This window comes from Dunckerocampus dactyliophorus, chromosome 3 (genome assembly GCF_027744805.1).
Source record: "Dunckerocampus dactyliophorus isolate RoL2022-P2 chromosome 3, RoL_Ddac_1.1, whole genome shotgun sequence".
NCBI lineage: Eukaryota > Metazoa > Chordata > Actinopteri > Syngnathiformes > Syngnathidae > Dunckerocampus > Dunckerocampus dactyliophorus.
In genome coordinates, this window is record NC_072821.1 from 15,315,015 (window position 1) to 15,334,136 (window position 19,122).

Sequence of the window (19,122 nt, forward strand, 5' to 3'; positions counted from 1 at the left end):
CTTTTTACAGCCCGTATTTGAGCTTTGTTTTCTGCATTTCAGTCCACCAACATCCACTATTATTGTGCCAAAATGCAGACATAATCATACAGATATGCGTTATCTTTTTTTTTTATTGTTTATGCTGCATTCCTCTCCAATACTTTCAGAACATCATCAGGGCCTTTGGTCCAGACTTAGTGATAAAGCTTGTATGAGTATGCAACTTTTTTAATGCAGGACCTTTTTTTTGGTACTGTCAGTATTGTAGATTGTAACCTCAACTGCCCCAAAGTCGAATTTATATGTGTGTCAGCCACCATATTGTATTTCAATGAGTGTGAAAAAACTCTTTCTGCATCTTACATGTATTCTGAAGAAAATAACTGAGGAATCTGATATTTATGTCTGTTGCTTGGTTTAATGCATGACGTGAATAATGATGGGATGCCTAATATACCGCAGCTATAAATTATATTGACAGAATGTTTGATGTACGTACCATATTTTATTAATAAAGGATACCCCATCTGGCTCAATGACAGATTTTATTTCAGCACCAAAAAAAAGCTCAACACAGGCCAAAAGACATTGCTATGGAAGGAAAAATCGAAATCAATATGATGTACATCAGCATTGGGATACTGGGTATGGGTATAGAATTGTCAATTTGGCAGATCATTAAAGCTCCAATGCGTGTCAATGCTAAACCCCTTCCTACCTGACTTGACATTTTACCCTCTGAGAAGACGATGAATATGATCTCCATTTCTAATCTACAAAAGCATCACATCTGCATGAAGAATCCAATTTTGCTCAGACCGGGGCAACATTCTCTTTAAACAACCAAGATAATTAAATATTCCTCTTTACATATATTCACTTATAAACATATAAAAAAATACTTGCCAGCTAGTTTGATAAGAAAATAACGTATAAAAGTAGAGTAGAAACATTTAATCAAGTCCACCTACTACCATCATGTGATTTTCTTGTTCTTTAAGTGACAAGAGGATGATATGAAAGACAGACTACAGTTGCAAGAAGGCAGAGGAGAATTTGCTGTGTTTGTGTGTACTGATCGTGACGCCAGAGGTGGCAGGTCCACTGTGTGCATGAGCCCCCCGCCCCAAAGAAATCACCCCCACTATGTTATACAGTGCGCATTTTACTATTTCCACTGTTTTATTCAACAGAAAAATCAAGATCAAAAATGTTATTTAGGGATACACAATAAATTAACTTCCGTTGCTTGTGTTATTCTAATAACTAAACTGAACCCCAAGAACTAAAATGTTGGACCGTCGACATCGAAGAAGAAATATCGATGGTAATGCTGTATATGAATCCGACAATCTATAAGACTTTAAAGACATACGACAGCACACTGCAGACATTCTGTATTTGGCAGTTAAGATGGAAGCAGAAGCCACAAAATAACGCAAAGAATCTAAAATGTCTATCATTGTAGCTTTAAGGGCTTGTCTAAGCATCACTTATATACATCATTATATAGTCACTTTCATATATGCAAAACCAACCTCAATAGTCAACCTTAATCGTCATTAGAAATACACTTTAAAAATCACAACAAAATGTCACATATGTACAGTAGCAGATTAGCACATGGGAGAAAAGATGGCACAACATACACAAAGCTTCATAAGATAAATCTCTCCGTTGCACTTGTTAACATTCGGGACACTTTTTTTTGTTTCATTCAATCTCGGCAGCAAGTACAAATCACTACAAGGCAAGAGAAGTCCTCCAGAGTACAAAACATGAATTGGTCAGGCTGATTTAGAAGGCAATGTTAAGTGTCGGGACTTTCTCGTGTGAAAAGGACTATGGCTGAAGGTAGAGTGGTGTTCAAATTTTGGCATTGTCAGTTGTCCATAGTGATGTCCTGGGGACAGCCACCCCTGGTCCGAGTATCCCAGGGGTGGAGCTGTCTGGAGTCATGCACGTGGAGAAGGCAGCGGTCAGTCATCCACTTTGGGATGCGATGTTAGGCAGAGTGGGCGGGGCAACAGACAGAGAGCAGCTGCATGAGTTACAGTGATAAGGCCGACTCAGACGATCACGCAATGGCAACCGCTCTTGTCCTTCTCTTTTCTTGTCGGCTCTGGCGACGGTGGACATTCCTGCTCTTGGAACTTTCTGGAGGTTTGGAGAGAGGAAAGCATGGCATCACGCAAAGCACCGGCATGGCTTACAAGACCTAAGTTCCACACATTTTGCTTTGTCTTTGGATTTTTGTGGCTTATTTGCTATACAGTCGTCCCGCGATTCAAATTGTGCGGCTTCACTCTATCACGGGTTTTCAAAAATATATAAATTAATATATCACGGTTCAGTATGGCCTATTATTAGTGAAAATTAGGGTTGTCACGATACCGAAATGTCAGTAGTCGGTACCAATACCTGTGAATTTCCACAATTCTCAATACTTGTTCGATATCACGATGAAAATAAAAAAGAGAACCCATGTATTTTTTAATTCACTACTTTATTGTAAACTGTTTTTCGAACCCTCAAGTATTTAAGATGACTGTGATTCAACATTTACATTGCAATACCAAGAGGTAACTATACATTAAAAAACAGCAATGGCTTATAGCCTCCATCCATCCATCCATCCATTTTCTATGCCGCTTCTCCTCATTAGGGTCACGGGGCATGCTGGGGCCTATCCCAGCTGACTTCGGGCGACAGGCGGGGTACACACTGGACTGGTCGCCAGCCAATCGCAGGGCACATATAGACAAACAACCATTCACACTCACATTCATACCTATGGACAATTTAGAGTCACCAATTAACCTAACATGCATGTTTTTGGAATGTGGGAGGAAACCGGAGTACCCGGAGAAAACCCACGCACGCACGGCGAGAACATGCAAACTCCACACAGAAATTACAATTGTTACATTATTGATTAAGCATCTATGGTTAGAAAGGGAGTGAGTATACGAAGCCTGTGCCTCTCAGCCCAAATAACAGAACATAGGTTCGGGCCATGCATAACATGACACCAGTGACTGTAAACTGAAACTATCTCACCTTGAATTCTTAGTCTGGGTGCCTGTTTTTCAAATGTTTCGCCAGGTTCAAAGTGTTTCCTCCTTTGGTTTGAAAACTTCAGAGGCACCGTTAGCATGTCGGTTTTTGTGAATTTATAATTGAACCACATTCATCCGCCTCAAATGCTAAGTAGGTCCACACGCAACTGGCTTAACTATAAGCCGAATTGTAGTGGTTTCTCCGGACTTGTTGAGGCATTTTTGTTCACGACAGCACGCGTTCTTCTTTAGCTGTGGCTGCCCACAGTGTTGCCAAGTCTTGCGAGTGAAACAGCCGACTCGCTGTCTCGGTGCGCCCAGCCTCAGTGCTCACACGTGTATGCTGCCCACATCAGTTCTGTCAAGAATGAAACGGCTCACTGAGGAAGAACGTGCATAGTCCATATTGACGACACCAATAAAAGCAGGTATCGATGCATTTGTTCGCTGTTAATATCGACTTGGTATCGAAGTATCGATTCTTGTGACAACCCTAGTCAAAACATATTGAAGCAAATGTTTTGTTTGCCTAAATTACGCGTTTTCAAAAATAAAAATGTCTAAATGAACGATGCATTGAAAGATATTGATCGTATTTACCTGGTCACTAGGTGCCAGTAATGTTACTGTAATGTTCGATGAGACACACAAATGCCAGCCTTGGAGCAACAGGCTTTTACAGTACTGCAGGTTTGAATTATCTCACAACAGGCATAATAATCACTAATAAAAATCCCTAATAAACACAAAGACTACTGTTACGGCACTAACCATGTTAAGCTGAAACTCAACTCTGAACCGCCAACATCACTTCCTGTCCACCCGGCAATTAGACCCCCTAGGGAACACATTTTTAGCAACACACGTGCATGAGTCTTATTTATGACTTACAGTAAATGGCTCATTTAGTCTTATTATGTCTACTATATTGGGGAATACGAGTCTAAAGGTGTTAATTCATGTTTAGAGGGCTCTAATAATAATGTTAACAAACATATTTAAAAGGTTGTTAACAGGTTTTCTGTGCTGTCACTACAAAATTATTCCATTTGTAAATAAGGAATGCTACTTCTACTACCGCTGGGTCTGGAACCAATCAATCATGATAAACGAGGGATTACTGTATTTATTACAAAAGAAGGACTCACATCCTGAGCATTAAGACTCATCAATAGTTATGAGAATTAAGCTAAAGTGTCATAGTACTAGTGAATATTTTTAATGCTTTACTGTTGTTAACTTCTTCTTACACTTGTGTGAAAGGTTTCTTTGTGTTGCGCCTTTGCTGTTCGTCATTGGAGTCAGACAGTATTTTATTGTCTTGATGTCTAATGCTAACAGAGGTGAAGTTATTGTTACACGTTTGACAAGATTGTTAAAAACTAAGATGTGTTGATCGCATGTGACGTAAATCACCTTTGTTATTCATGACAGCGTTTTATTGTTTTTATGGCGGTAATAAGGGTTAACTTATTTTTACACTTGTACGACAATGAATAATGTTCACTGTTAATGTGTGTTGTGCTTGTTGATGGCAAAATCCAAACAAATATATCTATCCATCAAATATATACTTCATTAGGTAGACATGTACCATACTGAGAGGTGTTGCTAATATTGTGTTTCTTGCATGTTGCTAAATAACCAAAACATTAAAATTATCTCTTAGTATCATGCAGGATACCTCGACACCACAATACCAACAGTAATGATGAAAAGTAATCATTAGTTTTGTAAATAAAGAATGATAGAGGTCTTATATTAAATCATCGTATCACAAAGTATCTGTTAAAACTAGGGAATTGCAAAGCTTTGGGCTGATTAAAAAAACATGTTTTGATAGATTTTTGCTCATGATGTTACTGTGTGGTTGTTTCATATAGTTACAAGCTCATGAGCAAACAAAATAAGCCACCCACCTGATTACTCTAACTAGTTCATGGAAAGCCTGGTCAACGTTCATACGGATTTTGGCTGAAGCCTCCATGTATGTGACCTTCAGTTGTCTGGCCAGCTGTTGGCCCTCTTCTTGGGTTACCTGAGGGGACAGGCAGGGGTAAACAAAAATGGGTCCCAAACACACACACACATACACACACACACCCCACAAACACACACACCCCACAAACACACACACCTAATAACTGGATTTGTTTTCAATATTGTTTCAAAACAGCCATGGCTTGATGATACGGCTGTCTTTCACTTTTTTTATATGTTAGAAAAAAGGTGCGCATACTTTTCAAATTATTAGAAAACTTGAATTTGAATAATTACTTCTGGTTGAAGCTTCTTGCTTTAATTAAATTGTAATACAAACCAAGCACCGCAATGTTTGTACTGTATATTAAGTAAAGAATATGGTCATAAAGTTATAATTATGTTAGTTCTACTACATTATACTACACATTATACTACATTATACTACACATCATGTAGTATAACATGAATAACACTTGAAGAAGAATTTTTTTTTTATTCAATTCAGTGTAATAATTATAATTCCTCAGTGGGAAATTAAAAATGATTTTATCAATAATTATTTTTACCATTTTATTAAATATATATATTGCTTTGCACACCACACTTAGTTATTACCGTCCATGTTTTTTTTGGTGGTTGTACATAGAAATCATTACATTACAAGTATTAAATGTAACTTGTAAGTAAAAAAAATATGATTTAGTTATTATTACAAGCAAAAATGGAACACATTTTGCCTTAGGGTTTATACAGGAATACTTTAAATATATTTGTATCTCATTTTGAACAAATAGTGTAGATGTTTGCTCACAATTTGCTTTACAACAGGGGTGTCCAAAGTGCAGCCCAGGGGCCATTCGCCGCCTGGCTGCTGTTTTTTTATTGGCTCACAGCACATTCTAAAAATATAATTTCACAAGAAAAATGAAAAAAACATCAACATCATGCAGTAATTATACAAGAATAAGGTCAAAATATTATGAGAAAAAAGTTGTAATCTAAAGAGGAAAAATAATGCCATTTTAGTAACATAAAGGGGAAATATTTTAAAAATGACTTTTTTTTTAAAGTCGCAACATTGTGAAAAACAAACAAAACAATGAGTAAAGTTGTAATTTGTGGAAAATCAGGTTGCAAAAAAAGTTTGAATGAGAATACAGTCAAAATACAATGGGAATAAAGTCATAATTATGAGAAGAAAAGAGAAAAAAAACTTAATTTCACACTTATAATACGCTTTTTCTCCGATATAACAAAGCTGAGATACAGTTTTTTCTTGAAATATACTTGTATATAACTTCTTTACGTATACACATGTTGATTTACAAAATATCAAAGTGGCCCTTGCCTCATTTATTTTTTCAGGATGTGGCCCGTGGTAGAAAAGATTTAGACACCCCTGCTTTACAAACTGAAACTACCATTATTGCAGCACAGATGCCTACTAAAAAGACAGCTGTCTTTTGCCATGAGGGGGCGCTGTGGATTCACACGATAGCTGCATACCAACACCCAGAAAATTCCTGATTTCAGCACACTTTTCTCTTCATCCATCCTCTCCTCCTGACATCACCATTTTTACAGCTGCTCTTTTATGCTCACATCCTGTACTTGAGCAGCTCGCTGCAGCCCCGACACTTGCTTCCATCTTGAATGAATGGTGCTAATTGGTTCACATTATCTCATCAGATGATCCCACAGTACAGATGTTTTGTTGGACTTACTTGTCTCTGTAGTTCCAGATCTGCTTTGTTTCCTACAAGAATCATGGGGAATTCATCTCTGTCTTTGACTCGCAGGATTTGCCTTTGGAATTTGTAGATTTCTTCAAAGCTGTGGATTGCACAACATGGTGTTACAAGACGTACAGATCGCATAATTCTTTTGGAATGACACGCACAGATGCATTGAAATATGCACATATGCACATGCTTGAAAACCGCTAAGGAAATCCACCCACACAGCCATCAGCCAGGAGCTCGGGGCACCAAGGCTGTGAGTCTGACTATGGAGCTTGAAAATGTCAACTAACAAAGAAAGATTTCAACACAATATTCCAAACACATTACATTTGCCCGTCTGTGGCTCTGTTCTAAAGTCCGACTCGGCCCATTTGGACTTACTGTAAATGCCATGGTTGAATAGTAAATAATAACGTCAGCCTGAATTTAAAAAAAATGAGAGAATGTGGCCACAAACCCAAGATGACATTCCAGACACAAGACCACAGACAAGTTGGAGAGCACCTAGTAAATCTGGAAAGACTTGACTAGTATAAATGGAGGAAGGAAAGCGTGTTTACAACATCAACATCGAGGAGGAGAGCTGTGGGTGAGGGTAGAGGAATTCAGCTTAGTGCACTGCACGGCTGGGTAGGCACACAAAGACAAGGAGGAAGTGGAGACAGACAAGAATATTACACCTGTGTGGTTTAGTGTTATGTGAAATAGGTGATTGAAACTGTCATAATATTATTGCCTATATCCATTATATTATATATTATTGCTTATATCAATAGAGCTACCCTAAATGCTCCAAATAACATCTCCGTTCAATTAACCACCGTGGTGGCAACCTCCTAATGTAGCTTTTTTATTAACTCCACACGATTGCAGTTGTTGCATTTGAAAAAGTGTCATGAGTGGTCAGCGTCCAGCAGCTTTTTGCTTCTGGATGCGCTTTTAAATGTTGGTTGCGCTACTTAACTCTGAAACTCCTGTGTGTTACACTTTTGTTTACAATTAACTCATGCGGGTTTCGCCCTGAATTCCTCAAGGCTCTGGATGTTGAGGGACTGTCTTGGCTGACACGTCTCTTCAACATTGTGTCGAAGTCGGGAACTGTACCTCTGGATTGGCAGACTAGGGTGGTGGTCCCCCTTTTCAAAAAGGGTGCCCGGAGGGTGTGTTCCAACTATAGGGGATCACACTCCTCAGCCTCCCTGGGAACGTCGTTTACAGGGTGCTGGAGAGAAGGGTACGACCGTTAGTCGAACCTCGGCTACAGGAGGTGCAATGTGGTTTTCGTCATGGTCGCGGAACACTGGACCAGCTCTACACCCTTGCAAGGATACTGGAGGGTACTTAGGAGTTTACACAACCGGTCTACATGTGCTTTGTGGACTTGGAAAAAGCATTCAACCGTGTCCCTCACAGTGTCCTGTGGGGGGTGCTCCGGGAGTACGGGATTGGTGGCGCGCTGCTACGTGCCATTTGGTCCTTGTACAACCGGAGCAGGAGCCTGGTTCGTATTGCAGCATTAAGTCAAGCCTGTTTCCGGTGAACCTTGGCCTGCGCCAAGGCTGCCCTTTGTCACCAATTCTGTTCATAATTTTCATGGACAGAATTTCTAGGCGTCGAGGGAGTCCAGTTCGGTGGCCTTAGGATCTCGCCTCTGCTATTTGCAGACGATGTGGTCCTGATGGCCTCGTCATGGATTGACAAGCTCCTTGTGAGTTCCCTTATAGCTCCTGATTGGCTCCTGCAAATGACAGAGCTACCGTTTCTTCACTGACTCGTGAGTGGCACAGCATTTAAACGATTAGTAGCAGTTCTGAAGTAAAGGAGATGTAGATTAGAACACAGCCATGAATTAGCCGCACCGCTATATAAAATTCAGGGTTCAAAGTTCAAGAAAAAAGTAGCGGTTTATACACCGGAAATTACCGTAATCTAATGTCATGTTTCAATAACATTACTGACGCCTACTGGCCAGAACACTACATATACCTTGTCTTTAAATCATTTTTGACTAATAATAGGCCACTGTCAACTACGAAACAGTAATCATTTATTAATGAATTAATTTTTTCAAAATGCGAGGGAGCAATGGTCAAACTGTGATGTAGCGAGGGACGACTGTACTAGCTTGCTTTCGCTTAACTGAATACAGTGCTGTGCAAAAGAGGTGGTCAAAATAACATTTGTTGTTTTAGCAGCACGATGATGACCTGATGAAACTAGAATGTCGCTCAGTTGTACCTGCAGAACGCCTCCAAGACTTAACTGTTAAAAGTGAAAAATGTATTCCTGTATATGCATATTCACCTAGATTCTCACACAAATGTGATGGGTTCTTCCATGCACCATCTCTCGTTTTTGATACAGTATTATATCTATCTATCTTATCATCTATCTATATCAGTATTACATCATCATCCAAGTGTACCTCAAGCAGTATCCGCGGACTATATTTTTTGCTAGCTAATGTTAACACCTCATTGTAGATAGACTACATTTTATTTATTCACATGTCAAACTTTATTTTGGTTTTACCAGCCACACAAACAGCTTAAATGCAGTTGTCAATATATTTAACTCAAAACAAAAGAAAAAGCACATTAGCGTGAGGCTCCAAAAAAAGTTCTTATTTATGGTTTGGGTAGAGTGTGAGGCAAAGAGCGCTAGTAAGAGAGTGTGACTGTGAAGAGTAAACAGAGATGTGTGTGTGCACAAAGAAAACAAGAAGAAAAGAAGAGGCACACACACAGTTGTCCATGATGAGAACTGTCACTCACCTTCCTCTGTCAGTGACTGAAAAGACGAGCAGGAAGCCCTCCCCTGTCCTCATGTATTGTTCTCTCATGGCTCCAAACTCTTCCTGCCCAGCCGTGTCTAGAACTACACAACGTGCGCAAACACACACACACACACACACACACACACACACACACACACATCAACACACCATAACTTGAAGCCTAATAGAGTCAACTCTAAGCGAAGAACTGGTGCAGATGTGGATGTACTGTAGGTGCGCATTAAATGTGTTGTGTTTATTTCAAAACATGCACTTACTGTCCAGCCTGGCTGCCCTTTCGTCAATCACACACTGTTTGGTGTAGGAGTCCTCAATCGTGGGGTCATAGTCGGTGACAAAGTAGGACTGCAGAAGACAAACGAGACTGTGAGCAATCACAACTGGACTTTGGGTGGTCAATGAACAAAAATGAGCAATTTTCGAGATCCCTTGTGTATACATCAAGTAGATAACTGATGAACATCCACGCCATAATTCTTGTTTATGCTTCAAACACAGCAGATCTTAAGTGACTTCTACCACTGCCGCTACCTTAGCACATTGCAGGTTAATAACAGCATTCCATCAACCAGCCACCACTGCTCAGTTTTCAACTTTTTCTACCCTCATTCTTTATTTTAGGGCCCATCCGGTCTCCTCGTAACCTAAACTGGAAGGGTGGGACCATAGGGCAGGGAGTTAAGAGGAGGAGGAGCAGTCTCACATTTTTGAGATTTTTCTCATGTTTGGTAGTTCTCACTCTCCTCAGCGGCCTGTTAAGTGGTGACAGTTGAAGGAGGGCTCGGCGAATGTCAAACCAACACCCTGAACCACTGAATGATCTCAAGAACATCAAGTCCAACAAGATTTTTTGTCCCGTATGGCCCATATTCACTGTACTGTTTTGAGGCAGAATTTGGTAGCGTACAATCAAGATGCTCTTAGCACACACTTGATCACACAAGTCACCTTAAAGGTCCTGTGTGTCTTGGTTAGGTCCTGGGGAGAGCTAACTTCCGAATGTTAGAAACCCGCCCTCTTCAGGCTCTGACATTGCATGCCACACCCCATATAACACACACGCACGCCCATTAGTTGTTTGTTGTCAGCTAATGACAGAAATTTGACAAAGTTTAGCCGCCAATCTTAGCATGGTGGTGTTCTTATATTTTTTGGTTAAAAAAGTGTCATTTGGATCCAAAGAGGGGCAGCACTTTAACTATTGATCAGAAAAATAAATTATTCCAAGGAGTTAATCCAATTGCAGACAATTTACGGAGTGACTGATAATAATTTCAATATATAATATGCAAGTTGGTTTAATAGTCTGTATTTGTAATGTCATGTGTAAAATTGTGAAATGTGACAATGATAAAACACAGAGATAATTTCCCCTCAATTATTTATGTTACACAAAAAAATGATGATCAAATTTGAATACTGTAACTTGACCCTTTGTAAACGTACACCCGTATCGGTGCAAGATATTCGATACAATCGCTTAATCGAAAATCAGAACCACAATTTTTCATCACAACATACTGGGATATAATATGACATTCGTGTCTAAAAGTCTCTCAGATCTCCTCTCAAAGCTGTACTAATATTTTTGAAAAGGGATTTGTTTTAATGATCTCATCAGATTTTGCAGATATATAGTACCTTATGTTGTTGTGTTCTGGGGAGGTCAAACTGCATAGTAATGTAGTAATGTTTGTTAAGCTGAGAAAAAAAGTACTGTTCTATGATTAGCCACAGAAACTCTAGTTTGCTATTTTCACACTGCGCAGCTCAAGTATCCACATTTACTGAAGAAAAAAATGTCTTTCTCTCTCTCTCTCTCTCTCACTTTTCTAAATAGCGTTTTCCTCCTGCATACAAACTCCTTGCCCCTTGCCTGCAGTTGTTGCAGGAGAAGCAGGTAATCTCTCCCCCTCACTCTCCTGTCATCCTGCAGCATGCATGTACAGAGGCCTAAATCGAACTCACTCACCAATCCTTAAATAATTCATCAGTATTACTGTGTGCCTAACGCTGTGCTTCATTGCACCACACTCCCCGTGTGGCTTCAGACGACCAGACAGCAATTGAATGTAAGAGACAGCAAGACAAAAAGAGAGGAAAAAAAAAAATCTGTTATGTTTTTCTTATCCCGGTCGTCTTCCTTTTGACCATCTCATTCCTTATTCTGTCGACTTTGGGCAGCAGTATGAAGCACAGCTATCCTCTAAACCAGTGGTGTCCAAAGTGTTTTCGGCCCATGGCACATTCTAAAAATACAATTCATCAAGAAAACCCCCCCCAGCAAAAATGGAAAGAATAGAAGTAATTTTGCAAGCATAAAGCTGAAATATTAGAAGAATGAAGTCATAACTTTATAACGTCGCAATTTTACAAGAATAAAGTTGAAATATTATAAAGTCATAATATTACAAGAAAAAAGTCATAACATTATGAGGAAAAAAAATCGTTCAAATAAAAATGTAATCATAAATAAATTAAATTAATTTGGTTGGGAAAAAGTTGATAGAATGAGAATAAAGTCAAAATATTACGGGAATGAAATCAGAACATTACAAGAAAATGTGTATGTTGAAATATTTGGAGAAAACAGTAGAAATGGGGGAAAAAAACAGTAAAAAAAAAATGTAAGGAGAAAAAAAATTATACTTATGAAGTATTAAAACATCCAAGTGGCTCGTCCATCCTTTAATTTTTCAGTATGTGGCCCTTGATGAAAAAAGTTTGGACACCCCTGCTCTAAGCCGTTTACTATTCCACTAAGTAGATGCAACATGACTCAGGAGTTCTAACAGAAATTGCTGAGCAATAGGAGGCTGAGTCATGTCCAGTAATATCACCTGTGATACCTTCAAAGATGACCTCATCAGGAGCAGCCAGCTTGTATCAAGCATGAGTCATGTTGGGCAGAGGGGCCACCCCTTCCCATCATGCCCTCTGCAGCAGTGACAGTCATGACTTGACTTTGTCATGTTTTGTGTGGTCTCTTACTTTGCTAACCTCACTTCACTTCACTGATCCTGATCCTGATCCTGGGTCACGTGAAAGCTGAAGTCTATCCCAGCTACACCCTGGACTGGTCAGACGTCAATTGCAGGCACTGATATTAAAACACAACAATGCCATACGGTCTAAATCCCAATTGTTAAGTGCCTTTGAAAATAAAACTTTTTCGAAGTGTCCTCGATATCTTCCACTGTTAATAACGGCACAAGGAGGATGACACATATCGGAATTCAGATTTCCATGGAAACACCACACAGCTGTCATGAGGACAAATCACGCTCACGATAGAAGCTCATTTTCCAACTCCACCAAGGAGAGATCACAATAAAACCCTGTAACTGTTTGAAGAGAGGAGGTTACATGCTGCCGCATATTGTATGTTGTTAAAAGCCGTATCAAGGACCAACTAGGTAAAGTTCAATTAATTAATGAATTAATTCATTCAGAATCATGGTTTGGGGCATTATGACTGTGGTGGACCACACCAGTTGTAGAAATAAAATAGAAGTAGTTCAGAAATAGTTTTGTAGAGGTGGCAACAACCAACGAGATTTCAATGGAGTTTACTCTTGTGCATGTGCAAAAGGATTTTGAACAAACACATACTTAGTAGGGCTGTAAAGGTGTGCGTATTTGTGTTGAACCGTTCTTTAGATTCGGCACAACCCTGTACTGTATTAGTGGGCGCAGATTATTATTTTATTTTAATTTAAGTTTTTCCTTGCCAAACCATTTAAAATATTTATCCAGCAGACATAATTGAGTGACAGACCGGCGGATGTGCTTGTGAATTTCTATGTAGCTCCGAAAGGGTCAAAGAATATTTGCTTCAAACTGTTAAACTATTAACTTTAAGTCTTAAACTCTTTTTTAGCTGTTCAAGTCAGACATGACCACAAAATAGCATCACGACAATCAGTAATGAGTGGAGATCAGCTTTGTACATAAAGTACAATTTAAATTTAAATACAACACAAATAGCTCAGTTCTCCTTTATCAGTGATAAAGTATAATGAACCTGGACACTGAATTTATACGGTTTTGAGTTAAGCAGGACTGATTTCTATAAGAAAGATATTTAAATAATCATTTTATTCAGTTTATTGTGTTGTTTTGAACGGAAAAATATAATTATTGAGCAATTAATGTCCCATATATTCATATTACTCTAAAACATGCGTTGAATTAAATTCAGGTTTGTGTCAAATAATACATTTTTCACACAATTTTTTTCACCGTTTTCCATCCTTAAATGTTTTTTTCTGGCTAAAAGTATAAAATTTGATGAATGCGACGAGTAAAAGGAAATGGAGAGCTGTTTCTGTTAAATTCAGCTGACTTTGGGTGAGAGGAGGGGTACACCCTGGACTGGTCACCAGTCAATCTCAGGACACATGTAGACAAACAACCATTTACACTCACATTCATACCTCCAATTAACCTAACATGTGTTTTGTCATCACCATGTGTCCTCTTTCAGCTCTTCCTTCAGGCTGTTGTAAAACAACACAGAATTTTTATCTAGGTTGAGCCAGTGAAACTTCTTTAAACTACATTGATGCTGTCATGCTCTGTACTGCCGCTCTGCTGCCGCCTGTCTGCCACTTTGTTGCAGTGCAACCCTTGCTGCAGAGGCGGAGCCAGGAATTCCACACCTGTTGCCAATTAGACGGTGGGCTACTTATACTGCTGGCAAACCATATCTTGTTAATAATGTCCCTATAATGTCCCTCATTGGGTGCCAAGTGCAGGTTCTGAATGCACTATTTGAAGTAAAAAATTAATCATGGCAAGCTATGCCACCCTCTGTTCATCCTGATTTTTTATTGCATTTTTAACTATTTTTATACTCATTGATCATTTATTAAGTATGTTAGCATTATTAATCATTTATACCCGATTCCCTTACAAAAAACTATGGGAATCTAGGAAACTGTCCGGTAGTCTGGCATTTATTTCACAGGCACACTGGTTGAATTTTTGGCTAAAAGTTACTGAATCAATTTAAAGTTACTGAATCGTTTCGGATCGTATCATTCTAAATGAACTAATACCATCCTTATCGTATCGGCAACCATGAATCGTGATACCAATCGAATCGTTATTAAAACGAATCGTTACACCCCTATTAAAGTGCTATTATGATGCAACCTTACCCTCAACGTCTAACTGCAGGAGAGTGAACATTTACTACAAAACTACTTTAACTACTATTACTCCTAATTTTGAATGAAGCTTCCTTTAAGCAAGTCATTAGACCAGTGCTGACATGATCACCATCATAGGCGTGTGCCCTCATGTCTACCAGGATAATTAAAATGGAAGATAATAATCTCTGATCAGCAGTGATGTTGAATTTTGATGGCTTTTTAAATAAAAACAGATTTGAAAAAAAAGGTTCCTGTGCAGCACAGTTTCGATGTAGCTTGCAAGGTGGCAGCTTTTGCAGGAAGGAAACTCCACCTCTGTAGCGGGCCAAGTGGCGGTGATGTCACAGACAACATGTTCTGGGACCCCGCCTACCTTCCAAAGTCCAAACCTGTCACTCAGTTCCCCTCTAGCATTCCAACGTGCCGCCCACCCACACACACACACACACACGCACGCACACACATACATATATATACACAAATGCTCGCTCAACACAGAGAGAACATTACAGGCTTCTTTTTGCCATAAAAACAGGATTGATTTGTGGATGAAACATTAGGATGGATGTTCTAAAAGAGATTAGGTTAATTGATAATAAATCTTATGGTCTGCTAACGACAGTTTGATGGTTGTCAATGCCAATTTCTCTAATCATTTTATTGTTCTCAGATCACCAAATTCAAGAACCAAACAGCTGCTCCTTGAAAACTGAACTGATAAATGGTTTAATGATCAATCAAAAATATGAAATGGAACTGACTCAATAAAAAAACATAATGAACCCTATGAAGACCCTGAAAAACGGCTTCAAGTCACCTTTATTCTGCAAAGCTTTTTAGCCAAATGTTTACCATTTGTGATACATATAAAGATGACAATAACCGCAAAAAAACAACTTTGCCAGTGTGACATTTAATAAATTAAGTCCATCGCATCTGCAAGCTCTGTTTGCTGGTCAGGTTTGTTTTTCCAGACTGCCACAGTCAAAACATGAAGCCATAAATCGTGTCTGTTAGAAGCGTTGGTTGCCAGCCTCAGGGAAAGCAAGACAGGGTGATATGTGTAGGCGTGTAATCAACATCATGCTTGCACTATGTACCCACTTCCTCTCCAGAAAAACAGCTTTACAGACACTAAATATAGATCTTTTTCCATCTCTGTCACTTATCCCGATTCCTGCTCGTCTGGTTTGTGTCGCTGGGTTGACTGAACCAATCTAGAACCACTAACTCAATCCTCTGATTCAGCAACAACACAGGGTAAATCACGCTGACCTGGGAAGTCGACCTCCAACTGCATGTTGTCATAATATGAGATGATGCGGAGCAAAAACAAATAGCCAGAAAAATGCCCTCATGCTCAACGTGAACCCACTGAACCTGAACTGAAAATTACCACTTGCATGGATCAATGTAGCCTGGGAGGTCTTAAGCTGGGTTCAGTTTATAAAGGTATACTTACCCCCCCCCGAGCCTGTGCAAAATTTAGAATTTCAGAATTCAATTAAATGGATGAATTTGAATTTGAATTGACTCCACCCCAGAGGATGTTAAATTGAATTTGAATTTGATTTTAATTCAATGCAATTGAGAGAAATTAATTCTCATCACATATCAGTGAGAATTAGATGCTTTTAACGTAATGTTTTCTTCCAAATGACACTAACAGACACTTACATTAAGTATACTCCTTGATGTTGGAAAGTTCATGAGAAGCCAAAGTATAAACCATTTTTTGCCTTCATGTTTATAATTATCACTAATTTATTTTACTGGTGTACTCCAAATGTTTGGATAGCCTGTTTAAAGACTCGGATAAAGCAATTGCCGTCCCAGGCCTAGTGCCCACGAGACAATTTGCTTTTTTTGTTACACAGCATGACCAACAACATTCTGATATTGTCATATTGGCTTCTGTAGCTCTGTGAGTCAGGTTGCTAATCCAGTAAAAGCTACATTTGGAAAAAATGGGCGTGCAATTTTTTTTTTTTTAACAAACTCTCTTCAGCGCAATAGTAATTTATTGATGGTCCGTAGTGTAAACAACCAGCGGTTAGAGCAGCACTTCCCATGCGTGCACTTCCCTGGCAGAGCCAGAAATTTTCCATTGGTCTTACCTTGGGGCCAAGGTAAGACCATTATTCACATAGGGGTGGCAATCAGTTGATGCATGAAATGTCTAGCTGGCCAGTGGGGTGGCCGGAGAGTGACCAAGGGTGGCCACGGCCACCACGTAGCTCCGCCACTGCGTGCGAGGTCCCCGCACAATGGCACAGCAGTCCGGGAACAGTGAGGCGAAATTACCGTTGCAGCTACGGAGCCGAATAGCCGACGTCCAACATGAAACTAACTTCACCACGGTACACCACGGACATGTCTGCACTGTAGTGTTGCGTTTTCTATTTCTTGCAGGTGGCGGGAGTCGAGTGGCAACCAGCTTTGAGGCGCACTACCGCACCACCTGTGTGGCCCGCAGTTACAAACGTGGTACAGCAACCAGCTCGGCCCGATATCGTGGAGGAAGCCGATATTATCTGATCTTCAAAATACAGCGAATCGGCAGCCGATCCCTATCCTAAAGATCGGGACATCCCTACTGTCATGATATTCAGTCAACACCTCCGTGAGAATTATCAGTTGTACCTTGTACAAAGGTACAAATGTAGGTAGTAGGTTTTCAATGTTAATTTGTGATTTAAAAAACAATTACTATATACAACTGTCTTCTATAATAAAGTATGGTGCACATGAAGTCCATACAATAATATTTTTGTAAAATTCATGTTTTAAATATATACTGTAAAGCTTCATTGTTACTTACACCTAAATTATGCATCATGAATTTCTTTGAATTTCATGGAATTTCAAATGTACTTCCTGCAATTCGAATTTAAATTGCAATTCTGTTTTCTGTTTGCAACCGCAATTCAAATTCAAGAATTGAATTGGAATTTAGAGATCATTCTCAATTCAATTGTGAGCATGTACAGCCCTGTTACCCCCACCTCCTCATGCCCCAAAACATATCACACTTCCCTCTTCCTAAAGTGGAACATGCTAAGACATGCTGCTACTGTGGGTCAGCAGTCAGCACTTAAAGATTTTCTCTGATCTTGTCACCCTCTAAGGTCACAAGTCACTCAACCCCTATATGCCTGTGAGTCCTTTATGGCAGTTGTTTTGCACATTGTGTGAACAAGCATGAAAGCAGAAAGACGCGCAAACACAGCTATATGGAGCTGTGGGTGTGAAAATGAGCTCAGAGTGGTTTTGTGCATTTTGAGCAAATATTTTGTGCTCCAAGTTTTGCAGAAAAGGTCACCGTAACTTTCTAGCGGATTCATTTTGCTTCTAAGTTATGCATCCCTAACTGTCAGTTGCAGAGAATAAGGGCATCTGTGTTTTTCAAAATCATCTGATATTTATCGTGCGTGTTTATAATTAGTGCCCTGCAATTGGCCAGAGATCAGTTCACGGTGTATCCCTGGCAATCGCTAGCATCGCTAAAGGTTTGTTATTAAAAAAGATTATATTTGACTTTTTTTTATATTTATTTCAAAAAGAGAATGTCCTACTTTAATTTTCTATTTTAGAGGCTGTTTTCAGATAAGACTTTTTTGTGTACATCTTCCATGAAGCTTTAAAATCTAAAAAAATATCCTTATGTTAAGTATTTGTTTTAAGAAAACAACTTGACACGCATATTTGGCTTTGATTTAGTCTAAACTCACTTTGCTTAAAAAAATATCGGGATATATATCGTATATCGATATTCAACCTAAATATATCGGGATATGAGTTTTGGTCCATATCGGACAGCCCCACTAAGTAATAAATCACCAATATTAAAGAAAATCCACAACAACTGCTGAAGTTCTACCAACAATGTCAAACACAAAGAGAAATGATACTGGCCCTGGAAATACGGATTCAAAATCAGAAATAGGGCCAGTCTGGCGGTCGGAGAGACTTTCCCCACCTTCCTCACCTCCCGGCCCAAATGTTCTTGAGAGCAAAAATGTGATATTATTACACGCCTTGAAGAAAGAGATTAATCAGATACGAGAGTGTACTGCCCCACAAACAGAGAGAGAAATTAAGTATTTGCAATTACAAACAAGATTTTAAGTGTCCGCGATCAGAGATTCAATATGTAGATTCGCAGAACGACAGTTTCATCGATATGATCATGGCGGTCCATGAAGATGTCAAAACGTTATGGAACAAAATAGAGCACTGAGCAAGGATACCAAGGCACTAAGGGAGGAAATCGAGGAGATGCAAGATGTAAACGCTGCCTTGTGTGCTGCTCTTAAGGAGGTTAAAAACCCTATGGAAGAAAATAGAGCATTATGCACTGAGATCAAGGTGCTGCAGAACGATATCAAGTCATTATTGGAAGA

At 39.3% G+C, this 19,122-nt stretch overlaps 1 protein-coding gene across 1 annotated transcript in view; it reads right to left on the reverse strand.

Moving 5' to 3' along the window:
- Nucleotides 1-316: 316 nt before the first annotated feature.
- rras2 (RAS related 2) overlaps nucleotides 317-19,122 on the reverse strand; it is a 48,693-nt gene continuing 29,887 nt past the window's right edge. The window contains exons 2-6 of the mRNA XM_054769623.1: nucleotides 9,821-9,908; nucleotides 9,541-9,643; nucleotides 6,749-6,857; nucleotides 4,961-5,079; nucleotides 317-2,139 (exon numbers count right to left, since the gene is read on the reverse strand). Of these exons, the coding sequence (XP_054625598.1) occupies nucleotides 2,052-2,139; nucleotides 4,961-5,079; nucleotides 6,749-6,857; nucleotides 9,541-9,643; nucleotides 9,821-9,908 (507 nt within the window). The 3' untranslated portion in view covers nucleotides 317-2,051. The remainder of the gene's footprint in view (nucleotides 2,140-4,960; nucleotides 5,080-6,748; nucleotides 6,858-9,540; nucleotides 9,644-9,820; nucleotides 9,909-19,122) is intronic.